This window comes from Pocillopora verrucosa, chromosome 5, assembly GCF_036669915.1.
Source record: "Pocillopora verrucosa isolate sample1 chromosome 5, ASM3666991v2, whole genome shotgun sequence".
Lineage (NCBI taxonomy): Eukaryota > Metazoa > Cnidaria > Anthozoa > Scleractinia > Pocilloporidae > Pocillopora > Pocillopora verrucosa.
The window spans coordinates 2068388-2084872 of record NC_089316.1 but is presented as its reverse complement, the minus strand read 5'-3'; the positions used below and the strand labels follow the sequence as shown (position 1 = coordinate 2084872).

Genomic DNA, 16485 nt, shown 5'->3' with positions numbered 1-16485 from the left:
CTTGAAGCAATTCTTTGGCTTATCCATCCTATTCTGCGCATAAATTTCTAAAATTAGCGACCACCCGTGATTACGTAACAGGGTGCCCTGTTATCGATAAACTATCTTGTAGAATAGGGTTACTAAGTATTACCAACTGAATTGATAACGTAAATTGGCCACCGTTATGAGTTTAAAAGCTGACGTTTCGAGCGTTAACCCTTCGTCATTCGCTCTGACGAAGGGCAAACGCTAGAAACGTCAGCTTTTTTATTCTTTACGGTGGCCAATTTGCGTCATCAACTCAGTTGATAGTACTTGATTACCCTGTTATAATCTTCCACCAATGCTGCTCCACAATTTCTTTAGAGACGTATCCGCCTTTATTCATTGAAAAGAATAGCCGCCTTCTCCTGAACGAGGTCATCGCCTTATCTTGTGTTAAAAATAATTCCACTCTTTCAATATCTCCCGTTGTGTTGTAAAACTACAAAAAGACGATTTTGTGACAAATCAAAGGTTGCAAAGATAAAACAATTGTATTAAAGTGAAAGGACCATTTGATCATTCTGAAAAACTTCCTTGCACATTTTGGGATCAAGTATAAGTTCCCCACGAAATGAGGGGGGGTGGAGGGGGGTGAGGGAAGAGGGAGAAAGGGGGTGTAGGGGTGAGGGAAGGAGGAGGGAGGGAGGTGGAGGGGGTGAGGGAAGGGGGGAGGGAGGGGGTGGGGCAAGGGCTCGGAGGTGAAGTAAGGTAGCAGATGCAGTTTTTGCCTCTTACATTTATCGAACTTGGCCATTTACTAAGTTATTTACTGAAAATATCAATTTAAATGTTGCTATGTTTTTAATCTACTTCATTTTAAAAGTTACCAATTCATTACAAGTAAAACAGTGTCTCACAACTGAAAAGTCTCCCAGCCGTATCTTAAGACAACACTAAGAAACCCAATAATAATCATCTAACCAAGGAGAACATTCAGCCATGTGGTGTGATCATCCAAATAACAGTTGTCACTTTTCAAGGACCAGAATTAAACTTACAATTTCGCATTTAATTTGACTGTTATGAGAACGTCTGTTTATGTCTTTGAAACCACAGGCATTGTCAATGTCAAGATTTGGCAATACTTCCATCCGGATCATCAAAGCATATGGTCATCTGTCACTCCTAAGTTGCATAAATGTATAACGATAAAAATATATAGAGTAAAGTTCCAATGATATAATAGCCTTAATGACTGACGTAATGGCCTGTTAGTCTAAAACTTGACACAAGTTCCACTTTGGAACATAAGAAAAGAATGCTATATCATCTGCATATCTTTTAGAAATACTGATACTTTAGGCTAAAGTTTAGATATAAATAACGAGTATACAATTGAATTATATAGGAATGTTAAAACATCCATACACACTATTCTACATTGAGTTTGGTGATAACAAGTAACTGTGTACTGAAGTTCTCATCTTAAAATGCACATCTTACTAAAAATAATAAAACACTTATAATACAAAGTTCCAGAGTACCAAGTTAAAGGGGTTTTTGAAAGAGCTCTTGTTTCCTCGATGGGACATCTTTTACCCTCTAACTCCCATAAGTAACCAAGACAGAATTTCTCCTTACAGTGTCAATACAATATCAAACAGACAAGTTATGAGAATAAAGAAAAATATCAATAGGGAAATGTTGTTTGATCCAATACCAAATTCTCTAAATTAACATCAAAAGAGTTGTATGACAGACAGTAAGGAGAATTACTGATGAGATCTTGGGAGTGAAAGGGTTAAAGCTCTACATTTGAGTTCATATATGATTGAATGAAATAAACTACAACTCGATGACAGAAGCCTGAAGGGTGAAAAATTTGAGCTTAACCTTTTAACCCCATTAGAGTGACTAGCATCTAATTTCTCCTTACAATATCACCCTTGAATCACATATTAAGGTAATAAGAATAACGGAAATGATCAACAACTACAGAAGCTCTTGATCGTTCAGCTAATTCTCCTCGTCAGCATCTCAGGAAATGTATAGAGAACAGTATGGAGAAAATGAATACTGATGTTAGGGTGTAAAGCTATGTTAAATTTGTGATGACATCGTGTGCAGGTGATCTATTTTATACAATCAAAGATGGAATCGATAGGCCTTCCTTGATTTGTTCCTTCTCTCGCGGTATTATGAATTAATTATTATCCAGTCTTACTCAATATTGTAAAATTTATCAATCGTTTCTTTTCGCGACTATGGACCTGAACGACGTATTTTAAAGGAGCAGTAAGAAATAAAAACTAATGTCCTCCCTCGCTAAGTAGGAAGGTTACGGCCTCAGTTTTGCCATATATTTTTGCGATTTTTAACGGTGTGTGACCTACAAAATCTGTTGAATTAATATCCAAACCAAGTGACAGCATTTTTGTGATGATGGCGACATTACCGCACACTGAAGCGACGTGCAGTAAATTTCTTCCTAACTTGTTTCTAATAGAGGGATCGGCTCCATTGTCTAAAAGACAATTTAAAGCTTCAATCTTGCCACAAGCTGCAGCCATCATCAATGGTGTTCTTCCTATATAATCTTTTGAATCGACATCGAGACCACGTGACATTAGTGTCTCGATGATGGTGACATTACCATGTTCTGAAGCGGTGTGCAGTAAATTTCCTCCTAATTGGTTTTTAATAGAGGGATCGACTCCTTTGTCTAAAAGATAATTTACAGCTTCAATCTTGCCAAAAACTGCAGCCCACATCAACGGTGTACTTCCTGTACTATCTTTCAGATCGACATCTAGACCACGTGACATTAGTGTCTCGATGATGGTAACATTACCACCCTCTGAAGCGACGTGCAGGGAATTTCTTCCAGACTGGTCTCTAATAGAGGGATCGGCTCCTTTGTCTAAAAGATAATTTACAGCTTCAATCTTGCCATAAACTGCAGCCCACATCAATGGTGTACTTCCTTCACTATCTTTCAGATCGACATCTAGACCACGTGACATTAGTGTCTCGATGACGGTAACATTACCACCATGTGAAGCGACGTGCAGGGAATTTCTTCCAGACTGGTCTCTAATACAGGGATCGGCTCCTTTGTCTAAAAGATAATTTACAGCTTCAATCTTGCCAAGAACTGCAGCCCACATCAACGGTGTAGTTCCTTCACTATCTTTTGAATCGACATCTAGACCACGTGACATTAGTTTCTCGATGATGGTGACATTACCACCCAATGAAGCGTTGTGCAGTGAATTTCTTCCTAACTGGTTTCTAATAGAGGGATCGGCTCCATTGTCTAAAAGATAATTTACAGCTTCAATCTTGCCATAAATCGCAGCCCACATCAACGGTGTACTTCCTTCACTATCTTTTGAATCGACATCTAGACCACGTGACATTAGTGTCTCGATGATGGTGACATTATCATCCATTGAGGCGACGTGCAGTGGAGTAATGCCAGAGTAGCCTACAATAAAGGGATCAGCTCCTTTTTCTAAGAGGTAATTTACGGCATCTCTTTTGCCAGTCGAAGCAGCTAAAATTAAAGCCGTATTACCATCGTTATTTTTTGTGTTGATATCCAGGCCACGTGACAACATATCCTCGATGATGGCAAAGTTGCCAGTCTGCACAGCTGATGACAGTGAGTTCCAATCGTCGCCTGCTATCGTCTGAGTGTCACGTTCATCTGAAAAAAAAAATAAATGAAAAAAAATTTCACAGCAGAAGAGACATACCTCTCCGTATTTTGTAATAATAAGAACGTTTATACTCAATATATAAAAATAGACAGTCAAAGATTGCATTTGGCTTCTGATATAGAACAATTTTTAGAGCATTGGAAAGAACTAGAGGTTGTATCATTATACATAAGAATAGAATATAGTTTTGCTTGGGTTCACCAAAAGCCTTATGGTTCCCCTATCCTCTGAGCCCCAACAATGTTACTTATGCTTCTTATTCTTTTATTGCCATTCCATTTTTTGAGACATTTTTCTTCATACAAAACGGCATTCCGCTTTTAGGATATTCCGTCATTATGCCGATCCACCGTTCTTCCATTCTATTTTTCAGTTATATAATTCAAGGTATCGTATCTCGTAGCTTGCTCGCTTCGCAAATTGAGCGGCTCTATTCGGCATAATAATAATAATAATAATAATAATAATAATAATAATAACAATGACGATAATAATAATAATAATAATAACTGCGGGCGACAAGAGGAGCAAGCAATCCTAATCTCAACGTTGCTTTTACAAACGCATGCGAGCAGGTGTGTAGTTTGGCCCTGATTCTATTTTTGCTCAAATAGTGAGTCTACCACTAAGAATGTATGGAATGCAAAGAACGCCATTTTCTCACGCGCATCATGTGTAATTTGGACCTTGGAACACGTGAAGCTAACGCATAGCAGCAGCGCCGACCAATCCAAATCAAGCGTGTCGATATCTGGATTCGACGTTTCCGTCCATGTCGCGTTGGACGCCATTTCTCGGCGGCATTCCGCCTCAGGCGAGTAGCGAGAGTGTTGTTCGTCTGTTAGTCCTTGACCTCAAGCGAAGAGCGAGAGTTGTATCTGTTCGTCCTTTAATTCAAGCGTGGAGCGTCGGTATTGTTCGTCCTTGACCTGACGTATAGTCTGAGATTGTTGTCTTTGATCTCATAGAAGCGTGGAGCGAGAGCGTTGTTCGTCCTTCAGTCCTTGGAACGGGATCGTTTATACATTATATTTTGGAATAATCTGAAATTTCTTCATATATTGGTCGTTTCGTTTCAGTAATAAATAAATAATTGTTGCGTTGCATCAATCATTTTGACTCGATCAATACGCGTATTTTATAACCTACAGTGATTTTCTTTACACCATGAAACAACAACAATTACAGCATTTTACTAAAACTAGGCAAAACAAAACAATGGGACTAGTGTCTCGTGGAATGATCGAGTGTTGGTAACTGTTTCACAGGTTTATTAAAATCAACCTATTGTTAGTGTCAAAATAGAGGAAAAAGCGATTGGAGCACGGGGGGTGTCCTCATGGACTAAATTTTCAACCCCGCAAAACAAATCTTTTCTCCCTATGGGCCCCCAAATCTTTCATTAACCAAATAGCCAAAAATGCATCGTCTTCGCCCGCATTTCATAACCTTTGGTTATTACTAGTAATAATAATAATAATACTTAGCAAGGTAATTTGGTATTATAAACTGAGTTGATAAGTTTAACGTAAATTGGCCATCGTTAAGGGTTTCAAAGCTGACGTTTCGAGCGTTAGCCCTTCGTCAGAGCGAATGAAGGAATTGTGGCTCCTGTGTGTGTTTCTATGCAGAAAATGGATCAACGCTTTTGTTGGGAACATGGTAACTAGCATAGATAAGTTGAACGAAAAGTGTTCGTTGATAACCTGGGACTAAGAGTGCCGATTTGAAAGATAACTTTTTTTGTTCGAGGGTTCTGCGGCATTCAAAGAATAAGTTTCACCTTCTATACAGAACATTTCAAACACGGTTTCCAGCATTTCACGAAAAATGATAACGGTTTTTTTTGCTGTCATCACAAAAAGATCAAAAACTAAACAAGAACAGAATGATAGCTTTTTACATAGATTCTAAGAGTATAAAGCATTTCTGTAAACTTTTAACTAAGTCACGTGATTTCTTACATTTCAATTTTGATCGTTTGACTGATCGATGTAAACCAAAATATAATGAAATGTACATGTATTCTTGAGACATGGTTGAGTCAATCTTGATATGACATTTAAAATCGCATTGGATTGATTGACTTAACCATCACTATTGGGCAGTCGTTTTGAATTCGATGAATATCAATAGAAATCAATAAACTATTGGTTTGGTGGTGTTTGTTGGATCCAGAGTGACTGCTTAGCAGTGTCTGAGATACATTGCTGTATTATTTAAAAGGAGTTGAACATATTTTTCATATTTTTGAATAAATTTATAAATGTTATTATATATTAATATTTTTTTACGTTATATTATTGTAAGACCACCCCACAAACCTCTGGCTTTAAATACTTATCGTGTTTAAATAAAGTTTTATTATTATTATGATTATCACAGAAACTAAGATTGGTAATTATGACTTTTCGATACTGACCACCGATATCCACGTCAAATCCAGATGGTGCTCCTTCAGTTCCTATACCGCTGTCAACTTTAGACATTGAACTTTTCGTCTCAAACTGTAGACCTTCCACGCACATTTCGGTCAAATTCCATTTGCGTTCGTCAATACCCCGTAGCTTGTCTGCGAGCCTTTCGTAACTGGCAATCTGAACTAAAAAAAAACATAAAGAAACAGCATGTTTTTGCCTAAAAATGTCATTTTAGAGTAAGAATGCATTTATGTGTTGAGAAGCTTTTAGGATGTTTAACAGTTTGCAGTGGGAGCAGGTTGAAGATAGAAAAACTTTAAGAAATAAACTATGGCGCTCCTCGCAAGCTTTCCGCGAGCGGTCGAGGTATAATCAAGAGAATACAAACATTCTCTTGGTATAATCTACTCTCGCTTTTATCAATTGAATCATCAAATTTTCCGCGCACATGTACATATCTAATTTGATATATTACAAGGCTAGAATGTCTAAATACATTGTCTCTGAAAAGCCTTTGTAAGGAAAGTCAGTAAAGCACAGATATTTTCGAGCATATAAGGAATGAAATCTCGAAAGGCCTGATCTGTTTCAATTCAGTTGTAAACATTTCTAACGAATCTCAGATTTTCTTTCGTTGGAGGAATTTGGTTATGACACGAAAAAGTTTACCTGACTACCCCCTCCCCCCCCCCCCCCCACCAAAAGCTCTGTTGTCTTCTTATGACCCCCTTCCCTTGGTGGCAGTAAAATGGCAGATAATTTCCTACAGTCCCCCCCTTTTATATCATGTTGGTTACGACTGATCCCCTATGAAAACCATGTGTTCCCCCAAGAAAATCCTCCACTAATTAAGAATAATCTTTCAAGTAAAATTCAGTCCATCTCCCAAAATCAATGTTAATAGTACTTTTGAATACGTTTTTTCAAAATAATTTGTCTGTTATGGCATAAAATGGCATTTTTCCTCGGTTTTTATCATACCCATATCTATGTATTTAGCGGTTAACCTGTATTAAGCGGCAACCCCGTCATTCCCCGTGGGTGACTGCTTAATAAAGGTTTGACTGTTAAGCTTAGCTTGAATGTTTGCATAATTTAGTTACCTTCCTCTGCTGGAATTATTTCCGTGCCCATCCTTGTCTCCAAAAACTCAAGTGGAAGTCTGGCCATTTGTATCTCTTGATTCTCCACTCTCTCCTTTAGAAGTTGGAAATCATTCTCTAGTCTTTTCACTTTTACTTGCAATGTTTCATCCTCGTTCGGCGTTGTTGATATCACTGAATCAGAGTCTTCACATTTTCTTCCTGGCACCTTCGCAGGACCTAGCAATAGACAATTTTCAGGCCACTGTGAGTTTCTTAACTGAAGTTTCGAGAGTTAGCCCTTCCCCTCCACGAACAAATGGATTTACTCGGGTTTGCCAAGTGAGTAAATATGAAGAAAATTTAGTGATCTAAATTTGTACCACGTTTGCGGAAAAAATGTAAATATGCTGATTTGCACCTACGGTCTTGGTGCGCAAATGTGATGAAAATGTGACATTGTGCTCATTGTTTACTTCATCATAAACAAAATGAGTAAAAGCATATTTTACAATGTGAATTGAAAAATTCAGAAGAGCAACATTTCTATATTATTAAACAAATGTAAGCCCTACTAAAACACAATGAATTGCATTCAATTTTCATTCTTCCTTCTGTCCGTATATAGGTACACATTATTTAAAATATATAATTTACAAAAGTATTTAAGGATCAGGTTGCTTGAGATATTTTTTTTTCCTACTTTGACTCAATCATTTAGATCTGTACACCACATCTGTACACCACACTATACTAGTTTGGTTAACTAGCTTACCAGTAGCACAATCATCTTTACCAAAATGGTTGTTCATCTGTCCCTATGTCAACCCAGAATAGTTCCTCGTCATCATCGAATCAATGAAGTATGGAAGTTTGTTTGTGAAGAACCATAGACAGATCTGTCAGCTTATGGAGATATGGTTTAACTCTTTAACTCCCAAGACCTAATTATTAATTCTCCCCTCTGGCAGCTACAAATTTCCTTGTAAATTTGCTGCGAGAATTTGGTGTTAAATCAAGATAACAACTTCTATCTGATAAGTTTGAGTATTCTCATTGCATGTTTGTTGGATAATGTATGGATATTATTATGAGAAGTTGCACGTTATTAACTTCTGGGAGTTAAAGGGTTAAGTGGTCTGTAAACACAAAACATTTTCCGTAGATAGCTTTGTGGCTATTATTTGTAAATCTCTCAGTTCTCCAACATCAATAGTTTTCAAAACAGCCATCAGATTTATATGAAAAAAGTTTTGGAACTTCACCTTTTGCAAGATTTTCTACTATGCTGATGAGTTCGTGACGGAAATCGAAATCCAGACGTGGTGATTGAAAACCTCTCGGGAAATTTTCACCCGCGCACAGAGATAACAAAAGTGAACGTGGTGTGTTATTAACCCTAACCCTAACCCTAGCGAAGTATGACCACCTGAGAGGAGTGGAAATAGATGATGTTGAATTGAAGAGAGAGCTCCCCGTCCATTGAATCCTCGGAACAAGCGAATACGCAAGAATCAAGACGGAGACCACACCCAAAATGGGGAAACCTTGAGAACCGATAGCTGAACTTACGCGTTTGGGATGGACCCTTATGTCTTCTGGGAGCGAACCAGACATAAGCAAGATGTTTCTGACCCAGACATCCAGAATTGACTCAGACATCCAGAATTGACTCAGACATCCAGAATTGACTCAGACATCCAGACTTGACGCAGGGAATAGTGTAACCAGCGCTCAAGGAACCAGAAGGAAAAGAGTTCTATCTTCCACACAAGGCCGTAGTGCGGAAGACAGACTGTCCCGTGGCTCTAGCAGAAGATCTAAAACAAGCGTTTTTGCAAGTGAGTATCAGAGAGGGAGACCGAGACGCGATGGGGTTTCATTGGTTGAAGAACCTAAAGACCATGCAAGTGGAGACACTCAGATTCACACGAGTACTATTCGGGCTGTCCACATCACCATTCCTTCACAGAGGAATTACAGATCAGCACCTGCGAAACATTCAGCAGAATTTCCTAAACGAAGTCGAAGAAGTTAGACGGAGCCTCTATGATGACTGCCTGATTACTGGTGCAACAACTGTAGTCGAGACACAACACTTGAAGCAAGCAGCCCAGGCTACTTTCAGAGAAGGGAGATTCCAGTTGTACATATGGCATTCAAATGTGCTAACCCTAGAAGAGCCACCATCTTCAGAGAAAGCGGCAGAAGAACATTCAACCACTCAACAGGAAGCAAGTCACAGCCTTGCCACGCCCGTGGAGGAAACACCAGGGCAACAACCAACTACTGTGCTAAATACAAGCCAAAGCTTCGCCAAACATTATATGGGTGTAAAGATGGGGGAGACCAAACTGCTAGGCAGACCGTGGAACAAAACAGTGGACACAATAAAAGTGGCCTTTCCCGTCCCAATCGTCAAAGTAACTTAGAGAGAAATCCACAGGAAGATAGCCAAGATATACGACCCTTTGGGATCAGCTTCACTTGTCACCTTAGCTGGAAGGATGCTGTACAGAGAAACATGCGACGTCCGAGTACCATGGGACTGTGGTGTTCCCAGAGAGTTAAAGATCGCGTGGGAGAACTGGGAAAGAGTGTTGACTGGAAAAGTAGAAGTCCGACCACAGAGACGCAAGCTGAGCCACAGTCATTAGGTAAATACTAACAGTCACCATTGAAACAAAGACGGACATGATGAGCTGATGCAGAAATAGGACCTGTGGACAACCATCCGAGTCGGGTCGTGGGTGTTGCGCTTTATTCGAAACTACGGAGCCAACGCCAGTAAATAATCACCGGACAAAAACCCACTCAAGAAACTAGTAAGCAGATGAAGTTCTGGGAAAAAGGGACACAAGTCAAATGCCAGGGTACGAGCAGGTTTCAGGAAGATCAGCAACGTCTCAATCTCCAGAAGAACGCAAATGGTACGTACTAATGCAGAGGGCGTATCCAGGGAGACTACCCCATTTATCTTCCAGATGATACTTTGTTCAGAAAAAAGCTGGTAATGCACGCCCACCTTCAGACTCTCCATGGGAGAGTCAGTTTGACGATGGCGAAGATAGCAGAGAAATATTGGGTACCTCGCCTCAGACGACTAACAAAGAGAGTAATAAATGAGTGCCGTGGGTGTAAACGCTTTCACGTAACCGCTCTAGCAAACCCATCGACTGGAAACCTACCCAAGGAAAGAACAGAAGGATCAGTGCCCTTCAAGTCCATCGGAGTCGACTTTGCTGGGCCTATCAAGTACTTCAGCAAGAAGAAAAGGGAGATGAAGGTATATATTCCATCATTTGCATGCAGTTTAACCCGTGGCGTCTATTTGGATCTACAACCAGATCAAACAACGGAATAGTTTTCACGCAGTCTGAAACGTTTTGTAGCGAGACGAGGACGGCTGGAAACAATCTTCTCCGATAGTGGGAGAACCTTAGCTTCAGCATCATGTGATTTGAATTGATAGGTTGTGAGATCGGAGTTATAGTGGAGATCGGAGTTATAGTGAATTGGAGAATACAATAATGTACATCAAACCATTGTGATTGTTTGTCGTGACATCACTTACGACATGGCTTGTTCAGATCATTAGAACTACTTCTTACACTGGTGTGTTTTCTCTTGCCAACTACTCATGACATATATGGTACCTGCATGCTTTTAACTTGGTTTGCTTGGAAAACAAAGTTAGTTACCTTACTTTTCACAATGCTTGGAACAACGGAATTCATGCACTTCATGGAACAGTCCATTTACAGTTGCGTGCTTGGTTGCCAAGCCTTTCAACGGGAGTGAGGCCAAGGGTGACCTTGTTATGATACAAACCTTGCTGCTTTTCAAAGGTAAATTGCCTTGTTGCTATGCTAACTAGATACTAGTCTCTATTACAACAAGGTTGCTTTCAGCCTCACTCCAAATCAAAGACTCGGCACCTAAGTACACAGCTGTAAAATGGCCTATCGGATATAAATACTCTCTCATTTCCATTTTCTGCCGAGCTAATTCAAGTTGTCCAAAGGCCATCTCTTATTGATTTTGTTTGTTTTGTCTTCTTTTTACTCAGAAGTGTAAACATGACTGTCACAGTGAATAACTCTTACAGTTTGAATTGTTCTTTGTTTTCGTCTCCTGAATTGGCTTGATAACGAAGTCAATGTTTCACTATCAACTGGATTGATCTCATTGATAGTAGATGGCCTCCTTTCTATTTTTCTTAATATACTTGGGTGTTCACATGAGCCCCGTTATGTTGAAGATGAACAAATTTACAACTGGACTCAGAAATCTTGATGTTGGTAACATATAATAAAATGCAACTCAGGAAACCACAGGTTTTTCTCAAGGAAATAACGTATGTCTTCAAATTCACGCGTGATCAGTAAATGAATGAAGTGATTTCAAGACGAAAAGTTCGAACAATAGCTTACCTTGGGGTCTTTATGTCGCAAGTAATAAGTTCAACACCGCTTGTGAGATATGTAGAGAAATATGCATCCTTAGACACTCTCACTGATCTTGTTTACATTAACTATGCCTTTCCTATCCCGCCTATTCGAAAATGAGCACGAGAAAAACGTTTGAGCCCCAATATTGCTGGTCGGCGGAAACGAAGCCTTTATTGTGTTCATCGCGTAACTTCTTAAACCATTAACCTTTTGCTCATCCTTAACCAATCGAACGCCGGTTTTCATCAACGGAAGCTTGAAGGATGCGTTCAAATCTCCAACGATTGATTCAAATGCAAGCACCGGTTGAGGTTCTTCGATAGAAAACCTTTGCCGTTCTTTACAAGATGCGAAACTGAACAAGCAAAGCCCAACAAATCGAGGAAGCTGTAAGAAAGACGTATGAAACCTTTATGCTGCTTTATGGGACTCAGTGTTTGTGTTTGAATTATTGTTAAGTCACGGCTCAGTTTGCAAAGACCGCCTGAAGCTCAGAAAAGCAACCAGCCATGGAGAACTCATTGGTTAAAGATCTAAATACATGAGTCGAAAGTCTCACGTGAAAGCAACCCGCAAAATGGTACCGAAGACCGACAGGATCAGCAGCGAAAGGTTTCTCAAGCGTATTGAGGCCTCATTAAAATAATCGAACTAATCGAAGAGAATCCCCGAAGCATGGCTACGGATCGAATTCTCAAATAGATTCACAATGCAGAGTAAATTTTGATAAATATCGATACTTAAACCTCTTACCCGGCTGAGAGCAAATATTTCAAACCCGTGCAAACCAACATGCATGCCTATGTTTGGACTACATACACAAACCGAAGCAAACTTGTCTAGTGTTGATGCTTTACACACATGACAAACCTAGCAAACAAGTTCATTGTTGATATTTTGCACAAATTTACCACCCCAGCAAAGGGGTTCAATGACGATGATTTGGCAGCATTTGCAAACCACTGCAAACTTGTTCAAAGTTAACAGTTTGAACACATTTGCTTAACTAAGCAAACTTGGATGCTGTTCAAGGTTTGCACCTACTTTGCTACCTCAGAAAAACGTCTGCAAAAACATAAATTTTGCCACATATTTGCGAAGGGTGTAAAGTAACGTCAAATGCATAACAGCGCCCAACATTTAGCACGTAAGCAAATATGATGCAAAGATGATCTTTACCACTGAGAAAACGTTAGCAAACTTAGGCAAAAGTGAAATTTGTTTCATATTTGCTCAACATTTGCAACCCAGGCAAATCGATATTTTCGTCCAGTGTTCATCACAACAAATAGAGTATGGGTCATGGTTGGTTAAGGGTCGAAACACTTATTTGAAGACGAAATGAAAACTGATTTGCGATACAGTTAAATATCTTACACGAAAATGATTCTGTTGAACCAATTTTTATGCACCATTTGCAGAGTAAATTCAGCTTAGTTACCTTTGGCTTCATTATTTAGACCAATGCAAGCTCTCTTGTATTCTTCTTCCTCGATTGTTACTGTTAGCTCAACATTCTCCTCAGCTTCAGCAAGATGCTTCACTTTGTCATTCACCAAGAAGTCGTGCAGGCGTGCCTTGAGAGTGCCGTCCTGGTACATATTCCACAAAATGGTGAGCTCCTTTAAACTGTTCGCCTGGACCGTGAAGCAGACACTCCCTCCACCCATGTCAGCGAGTTCTGCTTCACCGGGAAGAACCCGGTCGGCAAAGCTTCTAAAAAACTGACCAACAGACTCCCAGTTGGCCAATATTTCAGCGAAAGTTAGCACTTTTCTAAAAACTTTGACCCATGTCTTCAAGCGAACTAGGAAAATAAAATTAAAAATAAAATAAACGGTAATTTTTAAAAGAAATCTCTCACCAAATTTAAATCATCAAAGAACGAACGTTACTAGTTTTTTTGGTCACTCCAATGCGAAGGTATCAACATCATCATCATCATCGTGAAATCTGATAGTGGTTCAGGCATAGAAGGAGTTGAATTCGAAGGTATGGAAAGAAATGAACGGAGACAACGTAGGTGAAAAATATTTTTCAGTTAGGATGGGGTTGCTCACCTCGGTACTCGTCAGAAGATGTTACTGATGTTTATGATGCGGATGATGGAGATAAGAAATAAATAAAAAATGTAAATCTTATCTCTTGCAAATTAACTGTGCTAATGGAATGAATATAGTATTTGCAGAACCTTAATAAAGAAATTTCAAATTCTAAAATACGTTGATGACTTTACAATACAATACGAGGGGGGACGGGGGGGGGGGAGGGAAAGGCTTTTCGGTGTTAATCATCTAAAACTACATAGTAGGCTTTTGGACCCAACACATTGACCAGCTCCCAGTTGGCTCGTTAGCTCAGTTGGCAGAGCGCTGCACCGGTAGCGAAGAGGTCATAGGTTCAAATCCCGTACGGGCCTGAATTGTTTTCAGGTCCTATTTTCATCTTCTAGTTCAGTGGTGTTCTCAGCTGCGAATAAATCAGCTTTTCAAAGATGGATGAAGCTCCTATAAACAGTTCAATTCTCAGAGGAAGCCGCAATTAACTCTTTCTCTATTTGTTTAGACGTTTGGCCTGATAGCCACACTTCTTAGTAAAGTGGGATTTACAAGCAACCAATCTACTGAACAACCATTTTACACTACTATTCTTTCCCCAAGACCAAACATTTGTGTGCCACCCTGAGATCACGCATAAAACTACCACAGCTGCATTCAGGCCAATCTTAGGAAACGCTGAAGCTGCAAAAGGAGTCCAAAAATATACAACAACAAAGGTTTTCTTTACATGCAATCAACTCTATTTACAATTTATTCATCAAACTGTATTTCCTGGGCATGTTTTCTTTCTCAAACATGTAGATCAGTTCACTGAATGATATTCTCTTAGCAGACAAAGCAAGAAACGATAATTAAAGGCAAATAAGGAAACATGGGTGCTGCATCCTTTACATAAACCTTTTGAAAACGAAAGCAAGTTGGCATAGAACGACTTCATGGCTACCCACCAGCATTCTATGCCTAGTTGAAAACTCTACAGGCCTGGGAACTCTAGGGAATAAAAACAGTCCAATAGCATCTTAAGAGCAGATTTACCGGCGTGCAGTCACCTACGTAAGTATGATAATGGTTAGTCCCCTGGACCCAGTAGTGCGAAGGGTGGATAACGCTCTCCATCGGATAAATCGCTGTCCGGCGGATAGTTGTCAACAAAATGTGACAGGCTATCCACCGGATAGCGATTTATCCAGTGGATAGCTTTATCCGACCTATAAACAACCAGGGCCTGAAGTATGCCTTTGCGTAGTGTCTGCTGTCGCACCACTTCATCATTGGAAATGATCGCTAAAGCCGTACTGCTACACAGCAATACATACAACATCCATTGGAAGTGCCTCAGTTATTATGTAAAAGCTGGTTGTCTCTGGCAAACTTAATTAAGATATCACTTCATGAAAACTTGTAAATTTTGATACACAGCAAACAACTATTTCATATGCTCACGGAAAAAGTTTTTCTTACCTTGTACCGCCTTTTCGTAAACAACTCTGCCCCAAGAGGACACTTTCGCTGAAAATGAAAAGAATATAAGAACATAGTTATCATGAGAAACACCAGACACGATCTCTACCAAGGATCGAGGAAAACGTCGATGCTAAATCAGTTCATTGATATGCAGGTGCGAAAACATACGCAGTGTTTTGCTATGAAATCTTCCCATATTTCTCGTATGCTCCTCCTAAACTCAATTGCCTTAAGCGTTTTTATACGCAAACATAAAATTTTATTTACCTTTTCTTCTTTCGCCTGCATCGTTCTGATTTCGTCGCTCCTCGTACTCCTCGATCTCTCTCACCAAGTCCTCCTTATTTATTTCTGTCAAAATCTCTTTCAGAAAGTCAAGTCTGCGAAATCCCAAACTTCCATGTTTTTCCAGTTCTTTGAACAATCTTGTAATATTGGAAATGCTCTCATCAAGCTCCAACGATGTCTCTCTTTCACAAATAGCCTTGAGTTGTTCCAGATGATTGCGTTCGTCGCTTTCGCTTTCGAGTGCATGACTTACCTTTGCAAGTAAGTTTTTGTATTCTTTCCTTTTCTTCTCGAACTCTTTGAGTTTTTCCAACAGCGAGGACTCACCGAAAGCCGCCAAGACTTCCTCCAAAACTCCAAGTCGGTCAATTCCCAATTGACTCTTTCCTTCTAGTCTTTTTAATAATGAAAGGGCGTCTGGTAAGTTATCAGCCTCGTCTTCTAATCCACACACTGCGAGTAATTGTTGACGATCATGCTGATTGAGTTTTCCGCCTATCTCAAAAAGCAAACCCCTGTATGCGAAATCAGACATGGCGATGTAGTACGGTTCAAATTCTTATAAAGGCTGTAAAGGTTTATTTCATGGGCGCTTTTGACTCATTTATGATAGCTGAAGGAGTTGTAACAATTATTCACGCAAAGTTGAGTTATTCCCACCGCCCTATCAATTTCAGAATTTTAAATTATTATCCTTTGTCGTCGTGTCTGCTCGTCCTGGGGTCATGCATTGTGGGTAACTTGCATGGATGAACGGTGTATGATGATGATAATGGGTCTTTATTTTGATGAATCACCCCTAGTTATGCAAAGCCTATGTGAGAGATGTCCCTACTTTGGCAATTTATGGATTTTTTAGGCAATTTCGCCCACGTGTTGTTGAGTGCACTACATTTAACTAATAGCAGTTAAGCGGCGAAACCCGACTCCATAGATGTTCACAGACATATCCGCGTCCATTGAACCCAGCATGAGTTGTAAATACGTCACCATCACCATGATTACCAACCCCTCTATGGAAACCGACTCCA

The 16485-nt window shown here is 39.7% G+C and overlaps 1 protein-coding gene across 1 annotated transcript; it reads right to left on the bottom strand.

Moving 5' to 3' along the window:
* Positions 1–805: 805 nt before the first annotated feature.
* LOC131791602 (ankyrin-3-like) lies at positions 806–16256 on the bottom strand. The gene is made up of 6 exons (XM_066166613.1): positions 15434–16256; positions 15164–15211; positions 13084–13449; positions 7213–7431; positions 6112–6291; positions 806–3676 (listed from the first exon to the last, which is right to left on the bottom strand). The coding sequence occupies exons 1-6, from the start codon at positions 15987–15989 to the stop codon at positions 2277–2279; spliced, it is 2769 nt and encodes a 922-aa protein (XP_066022710.1). The 5' UTR covers positions 15990–16256; the 3' UTR covers positions 806–2276.
* Between the last annotated feature and the right edge of the window lie 229 nt (positions 16257–16485).

Coding starts and splice junctions, on each gene's coding strand:
- LOC131791602 (XM_066166613.1), bottom strand. CDS start 15,989: ATGTCTGATTTCGCATACAGGGGTTTGCTTTTTGAGATAGGCGGAAAA. Junction 15,212..15,433: donor TGCAGGCGAAAGAAGAAAAG/GTAAATAAAATT, acceptor TTTCATTTTCAG/CGAAAGTGTCCTCTTGGGGC. Junction 3,677..6,111: donor ATTTGACGTGGATATCGGTG/GTCAGTATCGAA, acceptor TTTTTTTTTCAG/ATGAACGTGACACTCAGACG.